The sequence below is a fragment of the Apteryx mantelli genome, chromosome 9, assembly GCF_036417845.1.
Source record: "Apteryx mantelli isolate bAptMan1 chromosome 9, bAptMan1.hap1, whole genome shotgun sequence".
In the NCBI taxonomy this organism is placed as follows: Eukaryota; Metazoa; Chordata; class Aves; order Apterygiformes; family Apterygidae; genus Apteryx; species Apteryx mantelli.
The window spans coordinates 12,120,703-12,148,060 of NC_089986.1; the positions used below are offsets into that span (position 1 = coordinate 12,120,703).

A 27,358-nucleotide genomic window follows, 5' to 3' on the forward strand; every position below is an offset into this window, starting at 1 on the left:
TTCAGAGCAGGACAATCTCATTAAGACTTAAATGCATCAAAGTGGCCAGCGATGAGCAAGCTACAGGGAAATCCTTTTGCAGACAGCTCCCCAGATAGCTGCCAGGCTGGCCAGCTTGAACAGGACACTGCTGCAGCAGCAACCAGCTCCCTGCCTGCCCCAGCATGTGCATGGGAGCTGTGGCCATGGGGCAGCCCCCCAAGCCTGGGGGAGTCAAATGGGGACCAGGCCTCCACCACGGCTCTCCTGCAGGGATCCTGCCTCATCCCTTCGCTTAACTGCCAGGGAACAGCCTGATCCTGCATCAAACCCTTTGACTCCTAGATCCACTTCATACTCAAGCCCTGAGTAATGATTGCTAATATCCTGATGACATCCTGGAGCTGGGGGAGGGTGGGAGGGGTAATGTGTGGGGCAGGGGCCCACACCTCCTCTCGGCAGCAGGGCTGGCCAGCCCAGACCTCAGCACGCTGCATGACTTTTCGCAAACAGCCTTCCCAGATGTTCCCGCTCCTGGCTGGGTTCAGCCAAACTGGGAAGCGGATGCCAAGCGTGGGGGCCAGGTGGGGAAAAGGGGTGCTCTGCACCACAGGACATCAGAGTGACATTTCTCGCTGGTTCAGCACAACTCTCAGAGGGTCTGGCTGGTCCCGGGGCTGGAGATTTATTGACTCAGGGATCTGTTGGCTCAGAGGACAGCTCAGAGCATGCTCCCAGGAGAGGCCTCCAGTGTTTTCTTAGGAGGCGTGGAGGATTCGTGGAGGAGTTTCCTCCATCGCCAAATGTTTACTTAACCAAAATGGGCCCTGCTCATGCTGGGGCATCATTTTTCATGCGGGTCCCTGCTAGGGTGTAAGTGATACCAGCTCCTGTAGGAAAGGAGGAACCAAGGCCACTTCGGGATGTGTCCAGGGGGCTTTCCTGAGCCAAGCAAGATTAGAAAGGAAAGCTCAGCTCCAAAGGGAGGCCAGTCCTGCAGAAAGGCCTTCAGCAGCTGAGGAGCTCTGCTGACTCTGACCCCTCTGAACCTGCAAGATCTCCCTTGGAAAGAAGGGATTTCCCAGGACATGCATCGTATCAGCCGGAGCAGTCAGCCTGGCCCTGTATGAGTCCCTTTCATCCAGCCCTGCGTGGAAAGCCTGCAGGTCTGGCCACAGCCGACACCTGGCTCTGTACCCGGTGGTCTGCAGCCATAATCAGAAGCAAGGATGGGTTTTGCTGGGCACAGGAGACAGGGTTCAAGCCCAGAGCTGCCCAGAGCACAGATCCATGCAGGGACAGGTTTGGCTTGAAACCTCCTATCCACACCAGGCACCAAGCAGAGATCACCAGCAATCAACACAGCTGTGATTTTACAGCAACACCAGATAAAAGCTGGCAAAGAGGCACCACTTAATCAAGCCAGACAAATGTGATTGTTCCCTCTGATTGAGTTACCGAGTTAATAGATGACAGGGACGCAAGAGAGAGATATCTAGATTATGTTAAACCATTTGATACTGCAACTCAGGAAGTCTGACTTAAAAAATTCCTCCTAATTGGGCCTCAGCCCTGTCACATGGATAGAAACCTGATGGAAGGGCCGTGCCACTGAGAGGGTAAAGAAACGCCAGAATAGGGGGAAGGGCCTAGACAGGAGCTGCCTTAGGCCTGATCTTACTTAACATCTTAATTGATGATCTGGAAGAGGGAAGTAAACAGCATGTTAATTAAATTCATGAAGGAAACTAAATTGGAAGGCAGTGCACACAGCAGGCAAGGCAGAGTCTGAAGGCCACGGAGGGGTCAGGCACAGGCCAGCCATGCGATGGAGCAGGGCTGGGTGCAAACCCTGCCGGGAAAGGAAAGGCCGAGTTCGGGCTCGCTGGGGAGGGGCAGTGGGACCCCGCAGCCTGGGAGGTGATGAGGCCTCCCAGATCTGGCCTTGTGGAGAGCGTGGGATCCACGTATCAGACAGCCTCCACTCCTGCCCCCGGTGCTGTGAGCCCTTCCCACGTCCTTACCTGGGACACAGCCTCCTGCTCTGGCCTCTCGGGCTCCCACATGAGCGTCAGCTCCGGCTTCCTCCCCACCTTCTGGAACTGGAAGCCCAGCAAGGGCAGTGCCTGTGGGCAGGGAGTGCGTTGGGAACAGCCTGCACCCCCGGCACCCCCTGCCCTGCTCCCCCAGCGACATCCCCCCACCCCACTGTTCCCCACTTTGATTGCGGATGGGGATGACGCTGCTTTTGCCCAGCACACTGCATAAAGTCCTCTGCAGCTCCGTAACAGCCAGGGTGCAGCAGCCCATGAGTCTGAGCTGAGCACGTAAATCAGGGGCTGCTGTGATACACAAACTGCCCATACATCACGCTATATGTCCTGTTTAAAGATGTCATTGCCAGTCGTATAACCAGGTTATTAAGAGAAGCTGCTGTCACTAACTGCAGGTGCTGGCCTACAGTGGAGCTGTCATGGCCCTAGATATACTGTGCGATTAAATGAAATGAAAATCAGCCTCGTTCCCTTTCCTCGCTTTAGACCTGTGTTGATCTCTGTCCCCACAAGCTTGCCTTTATTTCCTTTTACCTGGACTAGATAACCCACAAAACATAGTGGGGAGAACCTGGTCTCAGAGTGGGCTGCTCCAGATCTCTCTGGTTCCTCGTGCTCTGCTGGCAGCAGGCCAGGGGAACACCAGGCAGAGCCAACAGGGGCATTCCTGCCTGGACTCTGTTCCCAGAGGCTGTAGCTCCCTCACCCTGTCCCTTGGCTCCCACCCCTCTGGCTGGCCCGGCTCAGGAGCAGCTCTGGGGCAGCAGGGCTCACCCAGAGGAGCACCAGGACATCCGCTGCCTGCTCCGACAACCCAGGCTGCTGCCAGTTTTGCTGCGGCCGTCTCCGGCGAGGCAGCGTTGGGTGTGAGGCGGGCAGTTAGGGTGAGGCACTTACATTGCAGTAAATGCGCTTCTGCACTCCAAACTTCAGCACCAGGACGTCAAAGGCCTCATTCAGGACACCCATCACCATAGCCTCTGACTCCAGAGGACCACACTCCTGCCAAGAGACAGTGCTGTCACTACACCAGCACCCCACACCCAGCTGTCCCCATGGAGAGCCCCATCCCAGCACTATGCTAATGTCCCCAGTTCCCTGGAGCTCTGCTGGTGACGGTGGCTGCGTCCCCTCTCCGTTTGCCTTTCCCCAGGCCCAGCTGGGGAGCCAAGCAGCCACACAGGCCATTGCCCTGTGATGGTCTAGGGTGGGCCTTCACGGGGAAACCCAGAGATGCCTTGGGGAATTCACAGCTCCTACCCTGACAAAGATGGCGAAGAAGAGGTCAGCACTGAGTTCCTGCACCCTCTTGGAAGCCATCTTCCGGTCGTTGCAGTGGTCTGCCCGTTGCTGGATGGCGTCCTTCTCCATCTTGATGGGGCAGCTGGTGCCTGGGAGGGAGACAAGCGACAGTGAAGGGCCCATCCTCCCTCCCACTCCAGAGCTGCCCCATAGCAGCCTGGACCTGGATGCCCAGTTCTCCCCTGTCCCCCTGCCGGGTCGAGGGCACCACTGTGCCAGGGAGCTGCCCAAGTGGGAGCAGACTCCAAGCATCCTGTACCCATGGCAGGCAAGGCAGGAAACCAGGAGTCCTGTCGGTGCCAGGTAGAGCTGCCTCCTCCCCTCGCAGTGCCCGGAGCTGCCACACAGTGGTGGGTGCTGGACACATGGCGCAGAGCGACCCCGCGGCACTCACCGAGCGAGGCAGAGAGGAGCCGGTGCACGATGATATCCGCATAGCGGCGGATGGGTGAGGTAAAGTGCGTGTAGAAGGGCACGTTGAGGGCATAGTGGCGGAAGAGGGTCTCGTCCTCCAGGACTCCGGTGCAGAAGTACAGAGCCATCTGAAGGTGGTGAGAAGCAAGGGAAGGGTGTGAGCATGGATGCAAACCTTCCTGGATCCTCATGTGCGGTGGCTCTGCTGGGCAGCGAGAGCCAGGAGGGTTTTACGGTGCTGCAGAGAACTTGTCCTCCTATCCCTGAGCCATGGCATGGATCTGTCTCTGTCCTAAGAGATGCTGGCCCTGCATTGCTGATGACACATCAGCGTGCTCGTCCTTATGCTCCCAGCTGCGCTCTCCTGCCACACCTTCCTGGAGGAAAAAGACGGAGGGATGGTGGCAGGTCTCTGCACAAGCCTGCAGGGATCTGTGTCTGCGAGATGGGCTAACGGGGGATCCCAGCTGCTCCGAGCCAAGCAGCTGATGGTCCTTCACCCACTGCCCTGTTCGGGCTGCATAGACACAAGGCAAGTGCTGCAGGAGCCAGGTAAACAGGGAAGGGGGTAAAGCTGTCTGCAGGGAGCTCCTGGCTGCCAAGCTGCTGGTCGATCCGCGTGTCCTGTGCTCCCCTTGCAATGCCCAACACCTGGTGGCCCAGGTGGCCCCAAGGACTGCACTGACTTTCACATTGTGCTTGTGTTTAAGCAGCCTCTTAAATCTGCTCAGGTTTTGGGGCCCATTCGCCACCCAACCGTTCTCTGCAGAGGAGCAGACGGGAAGGGGAGAGCCCAGCCTGCCCCATGCCCACAACAACGGATGCTTTCCTGACAAGCAGGTTCCCAAAGCAAATCCCGCACCAGGTTCTTTTCTGGTCCTGGGTGAGGCCACAGGCTCCACACACCCATCGTCCCTGCGTGGAGAGCACCGGTGGCCAGGACGAGCGGCTCCCCCACTTGCCTCCAATGGGGAGCCAGCCTCGCTGTGATCCCCACCGCCTCCTTCCACAACAGCAGCCAGGAAGCCGAGCGGCTGGACGACCCAGCTACACCAACACCCGGCCTGTGCTGGTCCCACACTTCCCAGCAACCTCTTCAACGGGAACCTCGCTTGGCTGCGCCACCCCTGTTATCACACATGTTACAGCTTTTATTTTTACATCTGTGAAACACCAGCCCTCAGGGCTGGGAAAACAATAGGACCAGAGCCCAAGCAGGGAGGGGAGGGTGGGCAGGTCAGGGGGGTTGCGGTGGGGTCATGGCACAGTGGCGATTGAATGAACCCGTTTAAAAATAAGAGCAAAAGATTTAAAAACAACAGGAGTAGCTGGCTCTGATTACAGAGCTGTCCTGGGATCCACGGTTTGGGCAGCTGTCTCCTTCGCTCTCCAGCCCAGAGGCACAGCCAGCTCCTGCTGAGCAGCAACGCACTGATCCGGGCAAGTAAATAGAGCAGGTTAAAAAAAGCAGCATCGGTCCCAGCCTTATTATGAGACCCAAGAGCTGGGATAGGAACTCTGATGGCTGCCAATTTCCACAACCCAGAACTAAATTGTTTCTGATGGACTCCACAAAGTACGATCTCCACTCAATTAGCTCAGCTCCCACTGAACAAGGCTCTGTGCAGTTGCGCAGGGAGACACACTGAACTCCCAGCACTGGGCTTCCTTGCTTTGGAGGCTTGCGCAGGAGAAGATGAGTGTCTTACACTTACAGAAAGCATAATATTACAGGGGGGTTTATGGGTACCGAAGCCAGGCTCCTGGGCAGGAGGATGCCTGGCTAGAGAAGAAAGATCCCTGCAGTGCCAGGCAGGTAGAGAGGGGCATCCAGGCTTGACAGCAGAACATGCAAGTCTGATGGTGCAAGGTTAGCTTAGATCAAAGTCCCTTATAAGAGAAAGCCACAAGGAAGGGCTCATACCTTCCCCTGTGTCCAGAAACACAAGGCACCCCCATCTTTCAAGTTACCAAGATGCCAAAGGTCCCATGCTGCTTGCTGTTGTCTGGGCAACTTCTAGATGGATGTGCTGACCAAACTCAGCTGCTTTTGGGTCCAGGACCCTTTCTGATGCCCTGTTGGCAGCTCATGACCCTCACAGAGGTTGGAAACAGCTCGGTTACTATTGCAAAAATATTTCTTTGGGGTATGGCAAGGTTACATAATGCAAGGAGTCCAGTCTGAGACCTGTCTGATACCTGCCCTTGCCACCATGATAGCACCAGTGACACCAGCCTGATGTAAAGCAGATGTTTTCTCATTAACAGCTTCAACTGACAAGTGGTCTCAAATCCTCAGGGTCTGACTGCTGCAGTCCCCAGGAGAACTGCAAGGAGCCTGGAAATAAATTAGCCCCAGCCAACCAGGGGTGACTTTGCTCTTACAGACAGATTGAATCCCCGAGTGACTGAGCCCCTGAAAAATGATATGTCACTGCTTCTTCATCTGTTACAAAATTCCTGGCATGGCAATCCAAGTGCTCCTGCAGACACACATTACCAGTTGCTCCCCAACTCCCTCCTTCTCCAAGAGGTTGATGTCTTGACCACCAATATGCAGCAAAGATGGAAGATGGTCACTTGGTGTGAGCATGGCTAGGGGCAGCTTGTTTTGGCTGATTTGTTTGCAACCTTGCTCCTGAAACACAAGCTTTATCAGTAAGACCTGAAATGTGTGCAGGGATAAGGGTCATTCCTCAGTGCCCTGGGCCTAGACGGTCTCTCGACACCATCTGTCAGAGCGACAGCCCAGCCCTTGACACCAGCACGGCGCCCTTGTCTGGTGCGTGGCCATGTTCTGCAGCTGCCAGTGCTCAGATCTGTGCTCTGACCGTGACGCCCGGGCAGATGGGCAGAATGGGGGTGATTCTCCCATCTGCTCTGTCTGTACTGGGACCAGCAGCAGACAGTAAAAAGTCGTCTTCCCAGGGAAAGCTCTTTCCACTTGGTAGCTCTCTGTCCTTTCCTAGGGGCACTGACAGGGGTTTGCATTACCCATCCTCTGCATTTAGCAGTAGGAACAACGGTGGGAATCTAAACTGCTCAGGATTTTGGTGAGCTGTGGCCAGCCACCTGCTGGCCCAGCATGCAGCAAGTGTGATCAGAGGACAAACAGAGTGCAGAGAACAACACTGATGTCTCTCACCCCAGCAGCTCTGTGATCCTTCCAGACAAATTGTAGGTCATATGGACACACTGCTGCATGTGTGTGCTGGATCACATTGGAAAATGACCCTAAAGGTGGGAGGGTATGTGTGTTCACCTGGCTGGTGGCTTTGGGCAAGTCTGAAATTTCATTTACAAGCTAAGCAGTGACTCAGCTAATGGCCAATTGCATAAGCTCATCCTAGGATCAAGATGGATTTCAACTTCTGGTTCACGCACCACTCTCAACAACGAGAGTATCCCATCGCATATATCAGCATCATCCTGCCAGGAAATGCTGAAGGGAAGGGCACTCGCCATCCAGAGACAGGCTGGCCCACAGGCCCAACAAGGGCTCAGCGGTAAACTGGGCCCATTATGACTCCAGGTTGCAATGTTGAGTGTGCACAGACAGCAGGTTTGCCAGGCAGGAGTGAACTGCTTTAACACAGCACACCTGAACACAAGAGCACCTTGACCTTCTGATGATGGTATGTCACCACTGCATTCACCTGTCAGCACCTTCCTTCAGAAAAGGAAAGCAAGACAGAAGGGACCAGGACAAGCCAAAGCAGGACACAGGATCGTTATGCGGTGCAACACAGCCCGCTCCAGAGAATGCTACCTGCTCTTTGGGAAGCAGCGCTACTGAGCTGAACACATTTTACCACATGGCTTCAGTCCCCAAATCCACTTGCAAGCAAGCATTAAGCCACGAAAGTACAGCAGGACTTCAGGCAACTGCTAATGAGTAAATGGAGCAAATGAGCTAATTAGAAGAGTGACAGTCAAATGAATGATGTTAGGAAGATAATTCATTCCTGCAGCGATAAGCAGGCCACAGCAGAGAGACCATTTCAGGAACATGCTCCTTCTCCCTGCGGGGTAGGACTTCCCTCAGAAGAGGCTCTGTTGTGCCCCGATGCAAATGTAGAAACACAGATGCTCCATAAAAACTTTTTTTGATGTTGAAAAGTACCCAAATACATGTCCTGAGCTGCAGACTCACCAAACACAGCAATCAGTGCAAGCAGCACAACAAGACTCCATCACAGACACTTTCACAGAAGGTCTCTTGGCCTGGAGGGAAACCAAAGGTTTCCAGAGCATTCCTGCTTATAAGAGCATGAGTTTGAGGGCCAGACTGTGCTTTAAGACCAGTCGCACAACCCTGCATTGTCCTGACTCCTTATTCCTTCTTTGCACAAGAAGCCAGTTTGGATACCATGACTTGAGGAACTGGCATGAACACAAGCCCTGGAATCTGTCACCAGCTACTTGTGGAGCAGGCTGGGTCCCTGCAAGTCTGCCAACATACTCTGTACACAACTTCAAGTGTGAAACATCCCAACTGATAATTGTAGGGTTGGGGTGGGAAGGCTCATCCAGTAAAGCTCTGCTGCACCAGGAATTCAGCATGGGGTTGAAACACTGGGTGGGAGCTGCTGGGAACCCCACAAACACATGTTCAGTGTCCATTCACCCTCCCTTTATGTAACAACCAGCTACAGTAATGCAGAGGGAGCCCATGGGTGAAGATGGAGTCATAACAGGTAGCTACAACCTGACACATCTGACAGCATGGTGCCATCCTTACCTGCATGGGCCTGGAGAACATGTTGGTCAGCACTTCTTTCCTGGCTTCGGAGTATCTGTCGGTACCAAACGTTTCATTTAAGCTTTTCTGGAAGAGAAAAGAGAGATTTTAATGTTGGCAAGCAGTGGTGTCTAGGGGACCCAGACAGACCTTACTGGGACAAACAGGCAGCTTGTCAGAGCAAATTGCTCTTTTCCCTGCAAATCCCCTTGAGAAGTGCAGAAAGTGCGTGTGGAGCTGGGTTCTGGCTGCAGCAGCCAGCTCACCCTGGCAAGATTGCGCACACAGCACTGCCAAGCGCTGACCCACCTCCTAGGGTCAAATGTAGTGAGCGCACAGGGCACAGAGACTGCTGGCTCTGTCCCCAGCCGTGCAGCATGCAGGGGCATCCATAAGCCCTCTTCCTAACCTGTGCCTGGCTCCTGTCCAGATACTGAGAGCTTCAGTGCATGGACTAACGGGACTCTGGGGAGATGCAGATATGAGAGGTCACTGCCCAGGGCTAGCAGCAAGGAAGAGATGAGAGAGTTCAAAGTGCGGAAGAGAAGCTGAGTCCACAGTCCTGCATCTGCTGACTTAGCCTCAGCACAGCCAACAAGCGGGGAAAGCAGTCCCAGCTGATGGAGTGGTGTGAGGGAGGCCAGCAGGGGTAGGATTAACAGAGGATTATCCACAGTCCAGTGGCAGTGGGGAAAGAAAATCCTGGAACCTGTGCTGTGCTGTTCAGTTTGAGTTCAGTCTCGGGACACGCTCAGCAGAGGATCGGTTCGATACCTCCCTCACTGGCTGTGTCTGACCTTTCCCAGCACTGCTCTCCAGTCCTTCCCAGTCTCCATTCTCCACCCTTCCCTTCCCTGAGACCTTCAGCAGCCCAGACAGAAACACCCCCTTTCAGGGCTACTTTTCCTGTGCTACAGAGCAAGCGACTGGCCCAGGACCTCCTGCAAAGGCAGGGAAAGGAAATCTGGGTGTCCAGGGAGCGTCCTGCCCTGGGACATGCTTCCTATTGCCCTGCTTCGCAGGGAGAGCAGTAACTTGGGTCACCTGCAAAGTCTCCCAGACCCTGCTCTAAGCTTTGTGCACAATACAGCCAGCCGGGACAGGCTGGGCTACCCTTGCCCAGTGCTGGTGGAGTCAAGCGCTGGTAAGGCAGGTGTTTCATTTCAGTATGGACTAGCTGTCGGCCCTGCCCGGGCAGAGGCTGGGGCGATTGCACTGCTGCTGTTCGTCCCGAAAGCTGCAAAGGCCTGCCTGGCTTTTGGACTTTCCTTCCCTTTCCTCAGCAGCAGTTTCCTCCCACCTGTGCTGCAGCGGTTGGAGAGATGGCAGCCTCTCCACTACCCCTCACATGTGTGCCTTGAAGCTCCAATAGTTTTATAAGCCCTAAAGAGCAAGAGCATCCCTCTGCCTCTGCCCGGCTGACACATGGCCCTCACAGGCCGGAGGACAGAGCAGCCTAGCCAGAGGAGCTGCCTCCTGAGGGCCTTACAAGACATCGTGCGCTTTCTGCCCAAGGGGCTAGGAAGGGAGTGAAGAGTTTCACTCTTCTATGTCCCAAAAGCCTCCGTGCTGACTCAGGGACCACATTCACTCTGTGCCCCACGTCAGTATAAAAGTTTAAAGGGAGAGGCACTGCTCCTTCCCCACCAGCAGTGCTGGGGAACCCAGCACGTTCCCTACGTCTGCGGCTGCCCCCAGACCTCACCCCAGAAAGAGCAGGGGACACGGGGCAGGGAATAAATCCCACGCTGCTGCGAGCACAACGCAGCCACGCCGCTGCCCGCCCTTCGCCCCCACGTCCCCGGCGTGCTCACGTGCAGGGCCCCCGCGCTGCTGAAGTCGATGTCGAGACCGACTTGGTCGCAGAACTCCACGAGGTCGTTGAGCAGCTTGCTCTGGGGTGGCGGGTGGCGGCGCAGCAGGGCCTGCTCGGGGAAGGAGCGGTAGATCTGATGGGCCACGGCCATGTTCGCGAGCAGCATGAACTCTTCCACCAGCCTGCAGCAGAGAAAAACAGCCCCGACCCCCCCAGTCAGAGTGGAGTGTGCACTGGGCGATACATTCGCTACTGGCCGGTCCAGCCAGTACGTAGTGACGGGAACCAGTACTACGCAGGAGGGAGAACAGCTTCAAGTTGCTGTTATAAAAGAAAATTAGGCCTGAGACTGCAGCAAATCTCCCCCCATATTCTCATTTTCTAGCTGAGGTATCCCCACAGACTCGGAGAAGGCCATCCTACTAGTGCAGACAGGCAGAAGTCAAGGATAAACTGACAGCTTAATTTAGAATAAAATAATCTTCTTTTAGGTCATTTTATCTCCTGAAATGCTCGACAAGCATAACAAAGGCTGTGCAAGAGATAGCACGGAAAACAAACACGCATCGCTGTCTTCTCGGGCCAGAGAAAACAGCGTCTCACTTGCTCCCCCATCCTGAGATCGACATGTGTGGTCAGGCCCAGCCACACAGCCCTGCCTTTGAGCCGGCTTTCTCCGAGAGCAAAACGTGGAGCGGCCCACGGCAAGGCAAGCGACCCGCTCAGCTCCCCGCGGGGCTGCTTCCAGGATCGAGGTGCTACCAGGACTCTCCATGGCTTCACGCCCCTGCAGTCCGCTCCACTGCGGAGACTGCTGGGCTAACCCAGGCTGGGGTGAGCACCCCTCTTCTTCCTCTAAACACAGTCATTGAACGGAAATCTCCCGGGCTATCCGTTGCAAAGAAAAGCAATCTCAATGCTAGAGATCATCTTTGGTGCACTATGAGTTATGCTACCAGCTGTAGGGCTGTGTCACAGGAGACCTGTTTAACTGGGCTTAGATAAGCAGCAAGATGTGTTTAACTGGGCTTCCCGCTATTTGCTGCACGTATTCCCCATAGCTCCTAACTAGTGCTAATTGCCAAAAAAGATAATAGAGCCACAAAAGTAACCTCATGCTCCAAGCAATGCCCGAGTGAGCTGCCACCGATAACGCTGGCACGGCCCCACCGCTCCTGCGCACAGAGTGGCAATCTTGGGGGCTGGCTAGGGGCACCTGGGACCGAGACCAGGAACCTGCAGCTCTCGCTGCGGCCGTCGGTGGACAGGTTGGCCGGGGAGATGAACAGGGCCCTGTGTTCCCGGGGTACTTGCTACGGCAGTGATACATTCCCAGCCGCAGACTACTTGCCAAGAACTCAAAAGAGAAAGGAAATAATTAAAGACAAACCCAGAGGAGGAATAAGCACATGACAGTTGTAATCGGCAGTGGAAATGTTCATCTTTACGAAAAAGGAGCACTGTCAAGAAGAGCTTCATGGAGGCTCCCAGGGCAGGAAGCGTATTGCCCTGAAGAGGCCACCGCTTCAAACCTGCAGGGAAGGCAGGACGGATGCTGTCGCAGAGGCAGTGCGAAGAAAGGGGCGAGGAATGGGAACAGGCCACCGATCCTGCCCCCTGAAATACCCGCTGAGCAAGCAGATGCTACTAGAAGACCAACGGATCAGTTGGCAGGGTGTGAGGTCCACCTGTGGCCCAGCGCAGGAGCAACAAGGGCTGCAGGTAACGCGGCAGGGTCCGGGCACACTCATGACAGCCCATTTCCCAAAGGCTGAGCACAGAAATTGCTGCTCCTGTGCAGCTAAGCCAGCAGATGGCAACATCGGTCCCTCTATGGCCCCCGGCACCAGGGGCTGCAGGACAGCATGGCCCAAGGGTCCTGGGCACCCAGGCCGGCTCTGCCTTACGACACCAGGGGTGGAGATGCAGGGCAGCAAGCGGCGCCCGGCGGGTTACAGCGTGGTGATTCCCATCTCCCGGGTGCAGGGGAAAGCCCCAGCTCTCGCCCAGCCACCGCGCACGCAGGCAGCACGTGGTGATGGGCAGGCTGCGAAAGGCAGCGCCTCTCCTTTCCTTGGGTTTTGGTGCAAAGAAAAAGGGAGACGTTTCCAGCGCTAGCCCTGGCTACGCAGACGCACGCATGGGTGAAGGCCAGCCACAGAGCCCCTCTGCCTCCCTCGAAACATGGCGGGGATCAGGACCTTCGGAGTGAGTTGTAAAACCTTTTTAAAGAAAAAGCAATAAGTACATCCACGAACAATATTTCCTCTTTGTCACAGGCGAGCGTGTTTATCTCATGTTCTAGAGACAAACACTGCGAGTGAGTGTTCAGGCAGCCCCTGCGATTCATCTTGTTCCTGCTGCTCACAAGAGCGTGAGGCCCTTAGCTTGTATCTCCAGCAACTCTTTAGGCTGGATGCAATTTCCACCAGATTATTAAATTCTGCATTTTCTTTTGCCATTTGGGGGGTTTTGGCCTTTGAATTTTCCTGGGGGTATTCTTGTTCTGATATTGCAGGTACCACTGAATTGAAGCTCATGCCTGAGAGCACTCCTGCTTTTTTACACCTGAAAAAACTCGTGTGCACTTCCCACACTCTCTGCAAAATCATTCTCTTCCTCTTCTACAGGTCCACACCTGGAGGGAGCACCAGCCCCAGAAACCCCGCATCAAGGAGAGGTATCTGGCACACAGATGAATTGGCAACACGGACAGGAAAATCTTATGAGGAGCTTTACACCCATGACAAGGTGCAGGATGTGACCCTAGATACTCAGAGCTCTAAAGCTACTTGTATCACTCACTGCACCCAAACCCAAGATAGAAACGTTGCAGAAGAGAAGTGGGTCTGAGTGCATTGCCCTGCCGTGGAGAAATCCTCCAAAAGCCGACAGCTCCAGCAGTTGCTCCCCTTTCCAGACGGGCTTCCAGAGGAAACCACTAGGGCAAAAGAGACAGTCGTTGTCCCCAGCAGCTCTGTAGCAGAGCTGTGCCCTCACCCCAAGCACACAGCTCTGGGGGAACACAGCTCTGTTTTGTGCTTCCAAGAAGTGGGTAACACAGATGAGGTCAGACACTACGCTACATATATATCCAGGAGGGAAGAGAAGCCCCAGGACCCCAACGGGGTCAGTTCGTATCAGCTCAGGTTAATGAACAACGGTGATCTGGGGAGACTGCAATGCCCTGGGGGTCAATGCTGAAATGCCCTGTGGAGATGGAGGGTCCTTCCCAGCTCCCAGTCCCATGGGAGTCCCAGAGCTACTCCCCGAATGCACCCCATTTGAGCGGCCCAGACAGTCATTGATGCGCTGCAGGCACGAAAGGGAGGAACAAGATGGGGTTGTTCTGTGGTAGCTCCTAGGGAGCCTTGTTTTAAACGTCATTCCCCCAAGATTTAGTCCCCAAGGAGAGGAAAACACCCCCCTGCATGGCAGCTTTCAAAAGGGAACGGTCACAGCTAGGCTAATCCAGAGCATGTGAGAGAGTCTGATGGGGTCTGAGCGAACGGGCTGGGACAGCAAACAAGCTGGCACCTGCGCCCAGAGTTAAGCCAGGTCACCTATTTCAGCAAAGAAAGGGGGTCTGTGGGTCAGCTCCCTCAGGACATGAGGAGGGAGGCCAAGATCTGCAAAGAACAGGTTAATGCGGAGGTCTAACTGCATCTAGAAACACCGAGACTTTGCACAGGACGTGAGAGACTCAGGAGGACGAGCCCAGGGCTCAGACGGCAGGTGAAGCCAGCACAGCTTCGGCTGCTCCGGAGCGGCAGAGCATGGCAAAGCCACCGCCTTCTCGCCCTCCCCAGGTAGCCTTCCCCGCTGCCGTCCAACGCCGGGACATGCTGCCGGAAGCCCCACTGAGCTCTTGAATTCAGGATATTCTCATGTTTTCACTAGCCCATTTTAAAAGACAGCTGCCACGCGCTGCACTTCGAGCTAGCGTCCTCACTAGGGTTTCAACTCGGCAAGCGCTACTCTGCGGCTCGGAAAAAAGAAATGGATCATCAGGCAGCCTGGAGCTGAAGCCTGGCTGGCAGCGGCCGGGGGCCAGATGAACGCCTGGCGCTATCGTTACTGGGAGCAGCGCTGAAACCCTGCTAGCTCGTCGGCAGGTCAAACGACAGGAGGGGTTTTTTTTTCTTCCTTTTTTTCTTAAAACAGCCTAGCTTGGAGTTTGGCTCGGTGTGGCTGGCAGAGAGGAGCGCAAAGAAAAATATTTCATGGCTAAAAAAATGGAGACAGAAAGACTAGTCCATCTGAAAGCGCACTGAATGAATCCCATGTGAAATGCATTCTAACGCCATCGCTACAGTTTCCTCTGGATTAGCTGAGCTATCCTTGGCTCCCGGCTACATAAAATCCCATAAACAATATGATCTGAACTTTTGCCCTTTCAGCACTCATGCAAGGTTTCCTCCGCTGTCCTGCGGAGAGAGGTGGGGGCTAGCAGGTGGCTCTGCCTCCCGTAGGTGCTCGCAGATACCAGCTGTCCTGCTCGCCGGGGCTGCACGAGGGAGCATTTCCAAACCTGTTCAATGCATCATTTAGCGCATGCACATGTGAGAGGGAGGAGAGGGAGAGTCAGGACGGCTTGAGAGGTCTGTAACATGCGTAAGCATCTTCTGCCGGCTCTTTCAATACCCAGATTTTGCTTATGAGTTATGGGCTTGGTGCAGGAGTTAGTGGGTGAAATTCTATAGCCTGCCTTATGCAAGAGGTCAGGCGGAGGGTAGGGTTTTCAATAGCGCTCGCTTCCTAGTTTCAGATGTGATTGTGGCATGTCAGCTTCTAAATCCCACTGACTGCTGGGGAGATTTCAGGCTCCTGAGATGCTCTTAGACTTGGTGCTTTTCAAAGTACTTCAAATGATGGTCTGCAGGCAAAGAATAACCATCTTGAAAACTGTCCAGCTAAGGGGGACTGATAACGCCCTGACGGCTGCCCCAAATGCAAGTTGCTGGGCTGTAACTCTTCTCACCCAGCTCCCACCAAGAGCCAAACATCTGTGGGACATGGGAAGAGGAGCTGTACATTCAGATTCTGGCATTGCTTTAGTAATGGTGATACTATTTGCTCCGTAAAAGGTTAGCAAAACCCTTCCTGATCTCTTTACAGCAACCTTGAAAAACTATTCACATCCCCAGCAAGTTGTTTTGTTGATGGCAAATAAAATATTGGGTTTTCATGCCAAATCTCAGCAGAGCAAAGCAGGCAAGTAAAATGTCTGTTTGGCTGCAGTGTTTCCATGGCAATGCAGCCAGGCTATACAATAGTCATCTAAGTGCCCACTCTCCCTGATTAACTTGACAAATGACATTAGCAAATCAAGGTTTGCTGCACGGGGAGAGACAAGAAGTACTTTGTTTGCAATCTAGTAAGTGCAGGAACAAGGCAGGCAGCTTGGTTAAAGCAAAGACACATTAAAACATTCCACCAGCGTAACAGACCCATAAGCTTCAGAGCAAATGGCAGCGAGGTATGGCCAAATAGACGAGCACAGCTCTTTCCCCATGCCTTCTTATTCACCTCTATCGCCTCCTGGAAGATGTAACTGCTGGGTGTATCCCAGGCATTGAAGTGTTTTCATAGCTGAAGCATAGGCACAGAGATCAAATCCCAAACACCATGTAGCTTTCCCATGGCTGGATTTTCCATGCTTTGGACATGCTGGAGAAGTCAGTCCCCTCTTTGCCTGTTGTTCATTGGGGCAATCTGCTTGCAATGGGACAGAGCTGAATCACCCAGAGCTGGAGTCAGAGCTTTCCTTCCAACAGGCTGTCCATCCAGTTGGGTGAGCTGGCATAATTTAAAGGTTCCCAGCATCTTTCCAGCATCTCAGACTTGAACCAGGTATGACTGAATCATTTCTGCAAAGGCTACCGAATTTCCTTCCCCTATCCCTCTACAGGATCCTATCCACTCATCTCCATCCTGCCTCCCTCTCACAGCACTTGCTCCCCCCTGTGCAGGAAACAAACCTTTTGCTGTTCAAACTCCTTCCCAAGCTCCGGCTGACTGTGCAGATGGGTTTACACTCCCTGCTCAGCACAGGTCTGTGCTTTGCCTAGCAGGCAGGGCCTGCTCTGGTTTCTCAACCCATAGCTATGTGTCTGTCTCAGGTGCCCAACTTTGTGCTGGCTCCAAATAGGGATAGGGAAGAAGAGCTTTGAAGGCATCAGACTTGGCCTGTGGTCGAATCAAGTGGTACTATGAGAAGCTAGCACTGAGAAAAGGAAGCCCTGGCCTGATGAACAGCACAGCCCCACACAGAGCTTGGCCACTAAAACCCAACGGCACTTTCTGGTGTTAGAGCATCTCCTTCCTCATGCTTTGAGTGAAGGCACAGTCAGACTTTGGAAGCTCTGCAGGGCAACCAGCATTTTTGTGAATGCCTGAGAAAGCTGTAAAGACATTGACGGATACATATCCCCTTGCTAAGGGCAGTACGTAGCTGACAGCCTTAGCGCTCTGCTGGCTTGAAAGGGATTATCACTGCAGAGCAATCTCATAACAAAAAGGGACCTACAGCCACCTCCATGGAACAGACTAAATCCTGCTGCACTTGCCAAGAGAAAGTCACTTTCCACAAAAGGATGCAAACACTACAGTGCACGGTGGCAGGCCCAACAGCAGCAGCGGTTGAAGGACAACAGTAAGGAAAACAGCCCCGCAGTTCAACCAATATAATCTCTCCAAAGAGTTAAATCCAAAGACTTAGTCTAGTGCCCTGGATACAGTGCGACTTTTTCTTCTTTTCTTTAAATCAAGTATGTTTATTTTTGATTACAGCTCTTCCATGAAGCAAAGGAACTCGGGAGGTTTCTATAAAAACTCTTCTAAAAGCAACATTAGCTAACCCCGCATCTCTTGAGAGCGCAGCCAATGACAGAATCATGCTCTTTGGCCAGTAGCCGGAACGGAGCTTGTGATGGCCCTTTTCCATGCAAAATCCTGCAAGAAAGATGTACTGTCTTCCCGGGGACGCTATGCCAGTCCAATGGACATGAACATCTTCAGCCATGCCCTCCAGAACAGGACTGCTGCTTGAAGAGTTACGAAAATTAAACCCTCCGTTAGCCAAAATTTGGATGGCACGGTTATATATGAGCTTTGCAATATTGGTGTGGAGCTCCCTTTGCCAAAGACTGTTGCCAAAAGCCCCAAAGCCCTACTTTTTTTGAAAGAAAAAGTAGTAATAGGCAAGAACACTGGCGGTTCCTGGCTTAATGAAAGTCATTTGTGCTCCTTTTGCAGCTAGCGGTAGCCTTACAAAGCCGACCTGAATAATGGAATTACTCCACTTTCTGAGATTGCTCAATTAGCTCTTGGTTAAAACTGTTAACATTGAAACTTGATGAGAATAGCAGCTCTGAGGCAGTTTCAGATTCATTTCTTACTAAGCTAGAATGGCTTTTCTCTCTAATGAACTCCCTTGCTGGGGTATAATGAATGCCCTTTTTATTAGCTATGGTGCCTTCCCAGTAATAGATGCCTAGAACAAAAATGCATGGGAGATTTTTCCTGAATTCATATGTCATTTACTGGCTACTCCTGCACCTTTAGGCTGGAAAGGCCATGATACCACTTTCTTCACTTTATCCAAATTAAGTGCGGTACAGTGGAAAACTGTTTAAGCTCAGTACTAAAGCTGGGCTAGAAGACATTCGGCATGATTAGGAATTAATTGCTTAAAGCCTGATGTACTTGGTTTGCACACGGGGATTTACACCGCTAGAAAAACCTCAACCATTTGCCTAAGTTCCTTTGAAATTATTGACACCACTTTGCAGTGCTGTTACATAACAGAGCTGACTTAATCTGGCAGAACAACGTCAGGTCAGACGTCGAAGCGTTGAAGACAGCACAAGCGGCGCTAGGGCTCTCAGCTGCTTGGCTGCACAGATGGCAAATGTTCCCCTCCTGGCCTGGGAGCTCTTCAACCTCATCTGTGGTTTGTATTAAAGAGATAAAGGCAAAGCCTGTCCGTCCCATCACCCCACGTCCTACCTTGATCCAAGCGGCAAAGGAAACGTCATCTAATTGAAAAGAGAGACTGTTGCAGAGGACGCAGCCTCTGTGGGCTGTGCCTTTTCATTAAATGTTAATATGACTGCAGTCTGCTCCTTTTCATGCAAATCGGCTGCAACCTTCAGACTCCTGGCAGGATGCTAAAGTGTTCCTCTGTGCCAAGATGGCATCTTCAGCTGCCATGGGCCAGGGATGAAAGCTTAGACCAGCACCCACGCACTCATCCACATATGACACAAAGGCACAACTTCAGAGGACTCCCTTGGTCCCAGCTGCGGCATCCTCCAAAATTTTCTTGAGACTATCAAATTTTTGAGCCCAGGGCAGAGGACATCACCCCCAGCATGACAGACACAGGCAGCTCACCCTCCATGAATGGGCTCGCTGAGCCAGAAAACCTCTTTTCCACACTTTCCCCAGGGGTCCCAAAGCAGCCCTCAGAGTGCCGTTTGCTCAGCATGGGCACGGAGCCCCACAATTACACCACAATGTAGAAATGCCTCCAGCAGCCAGGGCTGTGCCAGTCTCCCTGGTCGTGCTGGATGTCAGCACAGAAGTAGCAGCACTTTTTAAAAGTCCTCCTTTGAAACACAACTTCCTCACCCTGCCTGAGCATTTCTCTATGGCCAAGAAGATGTAGCTTCATAAAGGTTTGAGATCATTGCAGACAGCTCCAGGAGCTGCTCAGCTTGCAATCTCAGCCCTGCTCCTGCAGACCCCTATCAGACTCATTTTGTCATTTCAGAGAGCCACCAGCTCACAGAGACATCATCTCTCTGAGGGAGCTACGAGAGGAAGGTCAAGGCCTCGCTCGCTCTCCACAGGGGAGGGATAAGCAGTGACCACTAGGGCACAGACCAAAATGGTGCGTTCAAACTAACAGGCCTCATCTGGGGGATCACCGCCTGGGCTGTGAAGCCTCGCTTTGGGGAACCATGTTGGAGGCTCTCAAGCAGGGGTGCTGCCTGGCAGCCTGGGGCCAGACCCAGGTGGTCTACCCAAAACAGTTTTCTCTGGCCCACAAGAATCCCAGTGGGCAAGAGAGTCCAGAGCTAAGCCAGACCCAAGAGAGTGCGCAGGACAGGGGAAATACCCTGCAAACACAGCTCCCAAAGGAGAGGTTGGCAGTCCATGTTCCCAGGATTACAGCCTGATATGCGACTGGCTCCGAAAGCAGAGCTTATGACAAGAATATTCTCCTAGACACATAGTATTAGTGTCATCCAGAGTCTGGCTAAGAGGGGAATGGAAAGAATTCCTGAAGAAATGCAGACAGCCTCTCTCCTGACGTGCAAGTCTCCGGCCTCGCACATCAGGACAGCACTGCCTCATATCAGACTGCATTTCCCACTAAAATGAGGAAACAGGAATGAAAGGCACCTTTCCTTGCAGTTAAAGTTTACACAAGTGATTTATAGGTCAGAAAAATTAGCAAGTCCGTGGCTGAGTGCTCCATACAACAGCATGTGTTACATGGCTGCTGACCACAAATGCCAAGACCCATTAGGTGGAAGCAAAGGGCAGCACAATGGAGAGTTAAAGATGCTTTTTGCCCATTTAATTAATTAGTTAGGCCTCTTTTCCATCCCCTGCAGCCTTCATTAATGTAACATTGAAATGAAGGAATATTAACAATTCAGACAACACATTAATATTAACACAACACCTGCAAAATGCAAATGCAAGTCCATTAGGTAAACAGATGATCTTAAGCCATCAAGGCAGAAACAACATTCTGATATTTTCTAGCAGGAGTATCCTGTGGAGATACTGTCCATCACTTCCGCTCCATTATAATGCCATGGCCCTTGTAAGTAGGGGCTCCTTATCTGATCCTAGTCCCTGAAAGAATGAGAAAAACTTACATTTTCATTAAAACATTTGCCAGTTTCGTATGGAAAGTGTCTTTCTAAAGCCATGTCATGAACCAGAAAGATCAGAAAGGATTTTTAAAAGGATTTTATCTCTGCACTAGTGAAGGATGGAGATAAAATCGAAGCTGATAGCTTGTACATATTAACCTGCACTTGGGATTGCTTCAGAAGCTGAGCTTTTGGTTAAGATTAATCTGAGATAAGCTTTCTATATGACAGGAACAGTTAATTGTCCAGAGAACTGACAGTGCCATGGATCCACAGAACTGCTAGAACTGTCCTTCATGTACCATGTCCCTCCATCAGATGGCTAAAACTGTCCCAGCTGTTCCAGCTAAGGAGACTTTCACATCCTGCGTGCATTTCTCCCTTGAGTTTTTGGCTTTGCTACTTCCAGCTTACCTGGCATTGGAGAGTTGATTACTTCTAAAGTGGGAGACAAATTGATGGACAAAAGGGAAATAACAAAGAAGGGGTGAACTTCCCAGCCTGGGAGTGTGAGATGGCCAATGACTGGGGAGAGCATCCATCTACCAACCCAGACGTGACCCTGGGACAAACAAACAGGAGTCTGCCGAAGCTCGCAAAAAGATGAACAACAAAAGCCAGCTAAAAAAGTAAAGTAGTGCATGGAGAGTAACCTAAATAATCCAGCAGCAAAAGGCAGCAGTGGCAGGGCAACCCAATGTCTACCCCATGACGTCCATGAAATGAAAGCCAGGCAGTGGTTTGCTAAATAATGCCCTCTTTCTCTGGCGGTCTCTGGTCCAACCTCCTGCTCAAAGTAGGATAACCTCAAAGCTAGATCAGGTTGGCCTTCTCCAGCTGAGCTCTGGAAATCATCAAGGATAAATAGCCACACCACAGCCCCTCTGAGTCCCTGTTCTGGTTCTTAACCACTCTCATAGTGAAAAGCAGTGGTAGCTGGAGTGCTGTTTGGGCTCTTAGGAAGAGAGCTCCAGGAGGAGCATTCACCCAAACTGGCCAGCCTTTAGAAAGGGCCTTGCTGGAGAAGCATTTCTCTGGAGAAAGTGGCTGCAGATCAAGGGAATTGGAACCACCATTAGGACCACTGGGTCTGAGATCTATGTCAGGTAAACACATTTCAACTTAGCAAGGTTCCTAGTGGACACTCAAATCCAGCTGGTTCCTGGCTGTGGGATGTTCTGCTGAGGGTGCTTTCCAGGTGGGGCTGTGGCTGTGGAGCAAGGATCACAGCGCTGTCCATCACTGCACTACTTCAACCTCAGATTTTCAGTTGTAGCACTGAGTGTGGGCAGGTTAAGGGGAATAGTTGTATCAATACGGAGTGAGGGATCCAGCTGGCTCCAACTATATTATTCTTGGTCTGAAATTATTGTGAAGCACAACACATGAAAGTTCTGGTTACCAAGACTTTCAAAGACATGGAAACCCTAGGGGGAGGGGAGCAAGGTATGAGGGACACGGACAGCAGATCAGGGTTAAAACAACCAATAAAAGTTGGTAAGGAGATGAAAGGGAAATGGGCAACACTGCATTTGGGGTGCTGTTTTCTAAATAAGGACTACTGAAATAGTCTGGATAGTTTCTGTTTTCGGGCAGGCTTTTGGCAGATTAAAATGTCCCAGAAGATTTTATATCCAGCTCTTACAATCTTAAACTAAATATTAGGTGAGAAAAACATGCTTCTAAAGAAAAGAGTCAGGCATAGTCCTGAGTGAAAAACAATGAGCAGGAGAACTAGCATATCAGATTTGTTGAATGTACAATCAACAGCAGGTTTCCCCCCACACTAAAAACAAAGCCAAGGGAATGAAATACAAAGAGGAAAAGTTATAGGAAATTTAGGCAATCTGCCTCCACCTCGAGTTTTCCCCAAGCACGACAATAACCCTGCATGGCCTCAGCAGGCAGGCTGGGACTACTCCTGGAGTTACACCGTAAATTCCTGACACTGTCTTGCCCCCTTTGCAGCACGACAGACTCAAGGTACAATAGGTCTTTTCCATCTGTAACTTCTCTCTCTTGACTTTTATGTGCATTGATTCAAAAGCTATTTGATTTACTGGCATAAAGTTCTGAAGAGTCTGGTTTGGTCTAAGGACAGCCTGAGGTTAAAGACAGCAACGCAGTTTCACCACCCTGTCCATTACAAGAAAATGTTCAGGCCTGGATTTACAGTCACGTTCCAGCGAGCCCACACATCACGGCAGGCTGAAATTAGCCTCGTTTATGCAATGGGATTGAGAAGAATCAGCTAAACATTGTACTAAGTTCAGCACACAACAGAGAAAGCCAAACAGCAAGAGAGCAGGCATTTAACAGCACACTTGCTGTCAGAGAAGTGCAAAAGGAGGGCGCACAGTTGTAGTGACAGAGGTTTGTTCACCTCCAACTGGAGCTATATACAGACAGACAGCTAAATGAGGATAGATAGGTAGTTTCAATGAGACCATACCAGATAAGGATGGGTGGTCTAGCTGTAAGCTAGGAAGAATTGTGTCCCTAAAGCCCAGAGGTGGATATGATGACCTCCAGAGGTGGTTTAGCAAGAGAGGACTTTGCTTCTCATCACGCTGCCGAGAAGAAAGAACAAGCTCTGTTCACACTGAGGTCTACAAAACCTCACACGCTGCTGTGTGAAGGTAGCAAATGTGTCAGTCCCTGGCTATCACAACACGAGGTCTAACCTGGTTACTTCTGCTAGTTCCTCCACTGACTTTTATAAGCCCCTCAGCTGCATCTAAGAACAGAGGAATCAAAACTAAAATCACTATGACATTCTGAAACTGCTCCTTTGGGACAGGGTTTTACTGAATCAAGAAAAGCTTGATTAAAGTGAAAGACACAAGTTTGACGAAAGAGAGACCTTGCAATGCTACCTTCCAACTTTTGAACTGGGAGCTGCAACTGGAGTTCAGCAGCACAGGTCAGCCTTCTGCAAAAGTCTACCATCACCAAAAAAACAGACGTGCAGATCTGTCAGCACATTTGTGTTGCTAAAACCAGCAGATCTCAGCACTGGATCCCAATAAGATCTGCAACATTGTCATCTTGGCAGAGCTACATGCCTTTTAATCCTTGGAAAAAGAGCATTTCAGGCATCGATTCTTGTCTTTGCATTTGAGTGTTTCAAAGCCAAAACAACAACCTCTTCTGGAGCATGGGGCATATCCTAAGATGCCCTGGAGTTTTTTTGTCCTACAGACACTGAGTAGTAAACTCTGTATGACAAAACTGAAATAAAACCATATATCCTCATATCTTGGTGAACCTCCAGTCCAGGCCTGACAGATACTTGGCCCTGGGTGCTGCATCTCCCAGACAGTTTAACCTTGAATGAACAGGGCACCTCTGTACATTTAAAAGTAGGAAGCACAACATTAAATCTTTGATATCAAAATCTCCATCCTGGACTGGACTGCAATGCTCTCTTCCTTCCTAGTGCCTGTGTCTGTCAGTCTATAATGGGAATCATCAGAGAAAGTCATCTGCAAAGACCCTGGTGTTGAAATTGCAATGGTGGCTCCAGCCCTGGCACAGCAGGACCTCAGTGCTACAAACCACTAGCAGGGCGACTCAGACTGTCATGGTGGTTGGATCCCAACCAGCCATATTCCTTCCTGGCAACCCGCCTTGTCATGCCTTCACACTCAGCAGTCAAGTGTGAATGACTCAGGTCCTAGATCTCTGGCCGCCAGGTGTACATGCTGGGCTGACCCTTTCCAAATCTGAGAGTACCAGCCTGAAACAGCTCATGTGATGAGTTCACTGCAACCTCAGAGCTCAGAGACAGCTGACAGATACCTTCTCCTCCCCCAAACCTGAAAACACTGTGGGATGGGAGAAGAGCAAGTGGCCATGATGACTGCTATTTCCTAGGAGATCTCTGAAGCTCAGGTTGCACAAGTGAGAACACACGGAGGTCACTCAGAGAATGGAAATGCAGTGTCATGTCTCTCTTGGAGTCTGACACCAAGATAGCTGGAGTGGGGCTGCCCAGCCCTGTAGCATGAGTTGTTCAATAGGGTCAGAGTAAAAGGTTTGGGAGCTTCCTCCAGCTGATCAACTTGTTAAATCCAGACAGCTGCAGAGGTGGCCAGTGAAGTTGAGCTTCCATCAGACGCCCTTCATTGACCAATTCCAGCAGGGAACAAAGCCACTAAGAACCCCTGCCTGCAGCAGCAACACGGCTGTGCTAAGAGGTGCAAAGAGAAAGGGAACACACACACACCAGTTAAAACACACAATCCAAGTGCCCTGGAAGGGGCATGGACTGTGTGAATGGTAACGCACAGCAGGAAGTACAACAGCTTCTGTTATTGCTCACATTTCATGTACTCACTTACTGCTGTCCAGATGCACATCAGCAGCTTCTGCAACTGCTTGTGGGAGTGACTGCCTCTGCAGCAGGAGTGGTACCAAGCCCATTTCTGCCTGACCTTGCACCATAACATACTGAGATAAATCCCATACTGCAGGGAAGCAGTTCAGGAGCAATGCGTGGTTCGGCCTGAATGTCAAGGCATGGGAAATGCAGCTTATGGTACGTGCAACCCAAGCACATTACACCCTCTTTGAAAGCCACTCTCCCATTGTTACTTAACATCCTGCAAGTTTCAGCCAGAGACACACTCTCCCTTCCATCCACGCTCTGAACTGGCCTGAGAATGGCTGGGAAGAAGAAAGGGAGCTTGAAATGAACTGTGGAAAGATTTAAGTGCTTTAACTGCTGCTTTCCAATACAATTTTCCACTTGGGGCAGGGGAAGGGAAGGAGGAGAGCCTGACAGCAGTTTAGAGCCAGTCACAATTGTGACAGGTTCTTCTTTTCCATTTCCAACCAACTCACAGAGAGGAGGAGTACTTTAACCTCCATTAATTATCACAGCCTTATTCCAGCCCAGGGTTTCAGAGCAGCAGTGGCAAACTCTTAGGACCAGTTATGAGCAGGTTCTGTCTCAAACTGTGCTGTTCAGCTCAGTGCAGTAAAACTCTGTCATTCACAAAACCAAGAGCCAGTGCAACTCTTACTACAGTACTCAGTTTGCAGCTAAGGGCCATCTCCCATAGGCAGTATCAATACTGCCAGAAAAGGGGATTACAGAAATGACTTCTTGCATGCCAGAGTCTGAGAACAGGTTAAGACCATTTAACAGATACATCTGTTGTACATCCAGGCCATATGCACACAAAAAAAGGGAGCTTAACAGATGAATACATCACTTCTGCTTTCTCTCTCCGGCTATCAGAGAATCCTTCCATAACACTAGTCCCACCGTCCCATGATGAAATTTATTGCATTTATCAGTACTGATCATTGGATATGCAGCTTGAAAGTGTGAATGTGTTCTTAAGAGACAAGAACAGCTTGAATACACACAGCCTTCATGAAATGGTTTCTCACATAGCCATACGCTGTTCTGTTTCCTTACAAACTACCAAAGTTCACTCTAAAAATCAGCTTTAACTGAGATGTGCCTGGGCAGGGGCTCAGCGTCCCCTAGCTCAGCATTGCAGCCCGCACCCCGCTGCCCTGTGTTCCTGGACCTGTCACCGGCTGATTGTGTTCCTGCTCAAGTCCCGAAGGGGCCGACCCATCCTCACCTGATCTTCCCTGCAGAGACCTGGCCCCGGCTCCCACCCACGCGGTACATTCCCAGTGACCGGCTGCAGAAACCATCCCTTCGTGCTTAGCGATGACAACGTGCGTCATTCTCCTTTCCCTGGTGACACAAGACCTGTGCAGAGCTGTCCTCTCTGACACTGCTGCCTTGCAGCTGTTCACAGGTATTTTTTAGGATTACCCTTTGCCAGTGAATAATATGGCTGGGGAGACGGTGCTGCAGTAAGAGCTCTTCCCGGCTGCCCTGCAGTCACAAGAGGAGGTGCAGGTGAGGAGCCGGGGCACAGTACAGGCACTTTGGGGCTACAGGCTGAGAAGCAGCCCAACTACGAGCAAGGCTGCTGTCACCCCCGTTTCACCGCCTTGAACAGCTGATGGCTCCAACCAGGACAAATTTACCACTACACAGCCAGTAAGGAAAAAGGCAGTGTGGCTGTGTGCATACAGACACATTGTAAAGTAGGAAGCAGGATTGACAGCAAATCCAAATTTACAGTGATTTGGACAGATTATCCAGGGATGCTGAGATTCACACACCAGCAGCCGTCAGCAGCTCCGCAGGGAGCTCTGAGTCACACAGGAACTAGCCTGGAGAGCAATCACTATTGCACAAATGCTCTTGAGCTGCAACAAAGGGGACAGAGAGGAGTTTCCCATCGAAAATCCTTGAAGTCTTTATCTCCCTTATGTAGGCTTGGGAGGGTACTTCCTCCTGCTTAGACAAGTGAAGCAAAGCATCTTGCGGCAGCTGGAGATACTGGCAAGGAAACACCCAGTGACATTAATCAACAGGGAGCAGCAGTCATGGCAGTACGGGACATTCATCCTGCCAGCGTCACCATGCTGGCACTTGCAACTGCTCTGTGCTCCTCTGTGAACAAGTTTTTCCTCAAAATCAGCCCTTCTGACTCCTTTGTGAAAGAAGATTTTCCTGAAATTGTCTGTGGCTCTGACTAGCCAAATATATTTTTAGAGTTGACTTCGGCCCTGCAACTGCCACTCACAAGCTTCCTACGCCTACAACTGCTTGCTTGAGTGGAGGCTCAGGATCTGCTGGCAGCTCCCTGCTAGACAAGAACAACCCTCACCCCCACTGGCAGCCAAATCTCAGAGCAGGACAACACCACGTACAGCAAGACCAACCAATGCAACTTGGTGACCAACAAGCTCCTCTAGTTAATCCCCTCATCACGGTGGCACTGTGACACTTGTCTGGACACCAGGCTATCTGCAGAAGCCAAAGTCACTTCATTGCCTTGCCCCCTCCCCTGCTGGCTCTCACTCCCAGTCTTAGAGACAGTTGACATAATTTTGGTTGAGCACTGACTGCATTCAGTTCACAGCAAGACACATCCATTCGTTCATTCTGACCCCCCCTTTTTTTTTTTTTAATGAAATGTGTTTCCTATAGTCAGTCCCAGTCTTAGCCCAAGTTCCACCTGCTAATTTTTGTTTTGCCCCATTTCAAAGGATTTAAACCTCTATCTTCTGCTGAAAGACTCCTGTGGTCTGTACAGCAGAGGCAGTGAGACAGTGGTAC

The 27,358-nt window shown here is 51.5% G+C and overlaps 1 protein-coding gene across 5 annotated transcripts in view; it reads right to left on the bottom strand.

Annotated features, from left to right (window-relative positions):
- DIS3L2 (DIS3 like 3'-5' exoribonuclease 2) overlaps positions 1 to 27,358 on the bottom strand; it is a 204,414-nt gene that overhangs the window by 1,775 nt on the left and 175,281 nt on the right. For 4 of the 5 annotated variants that reach the window (XM_067301734.1, XM_013941819.2, XM_067301738.1 and 1 more), the window contains 6 exons: positions 10,305 to 10,488; positions 8,491 to 8,577; positions 3,730 to 3,877; positions 3,294 to 3,424; positions 2,931 to 3,035; positions 2,004 to 2,105 (listed from right to left, as the gene is read on the bottom strand). In XM_067301734.1, coding sequence (XP_067157835.1) covers positions 2,004 to 2,105; positions 2,931 to 3,035; positions 3,294 to 3,424; positions 3,730 to 3,877; positions 8,491 to 8,577; positions 10,305 to 10,488 — 757 coding nt within the window. The remainder of the gene's footprint in view (positions 1 to 2,003; positions 2,106 to 2,930; positions 3,036 to 3,293; positions 3,425 to 3,729; positions 3,878 to 8,490; positions 8,578 to 10,304; positions 10,489 to 27,358) is intronic. The other variant, XM_067301737.1, reaches the window with a different exon arrangement.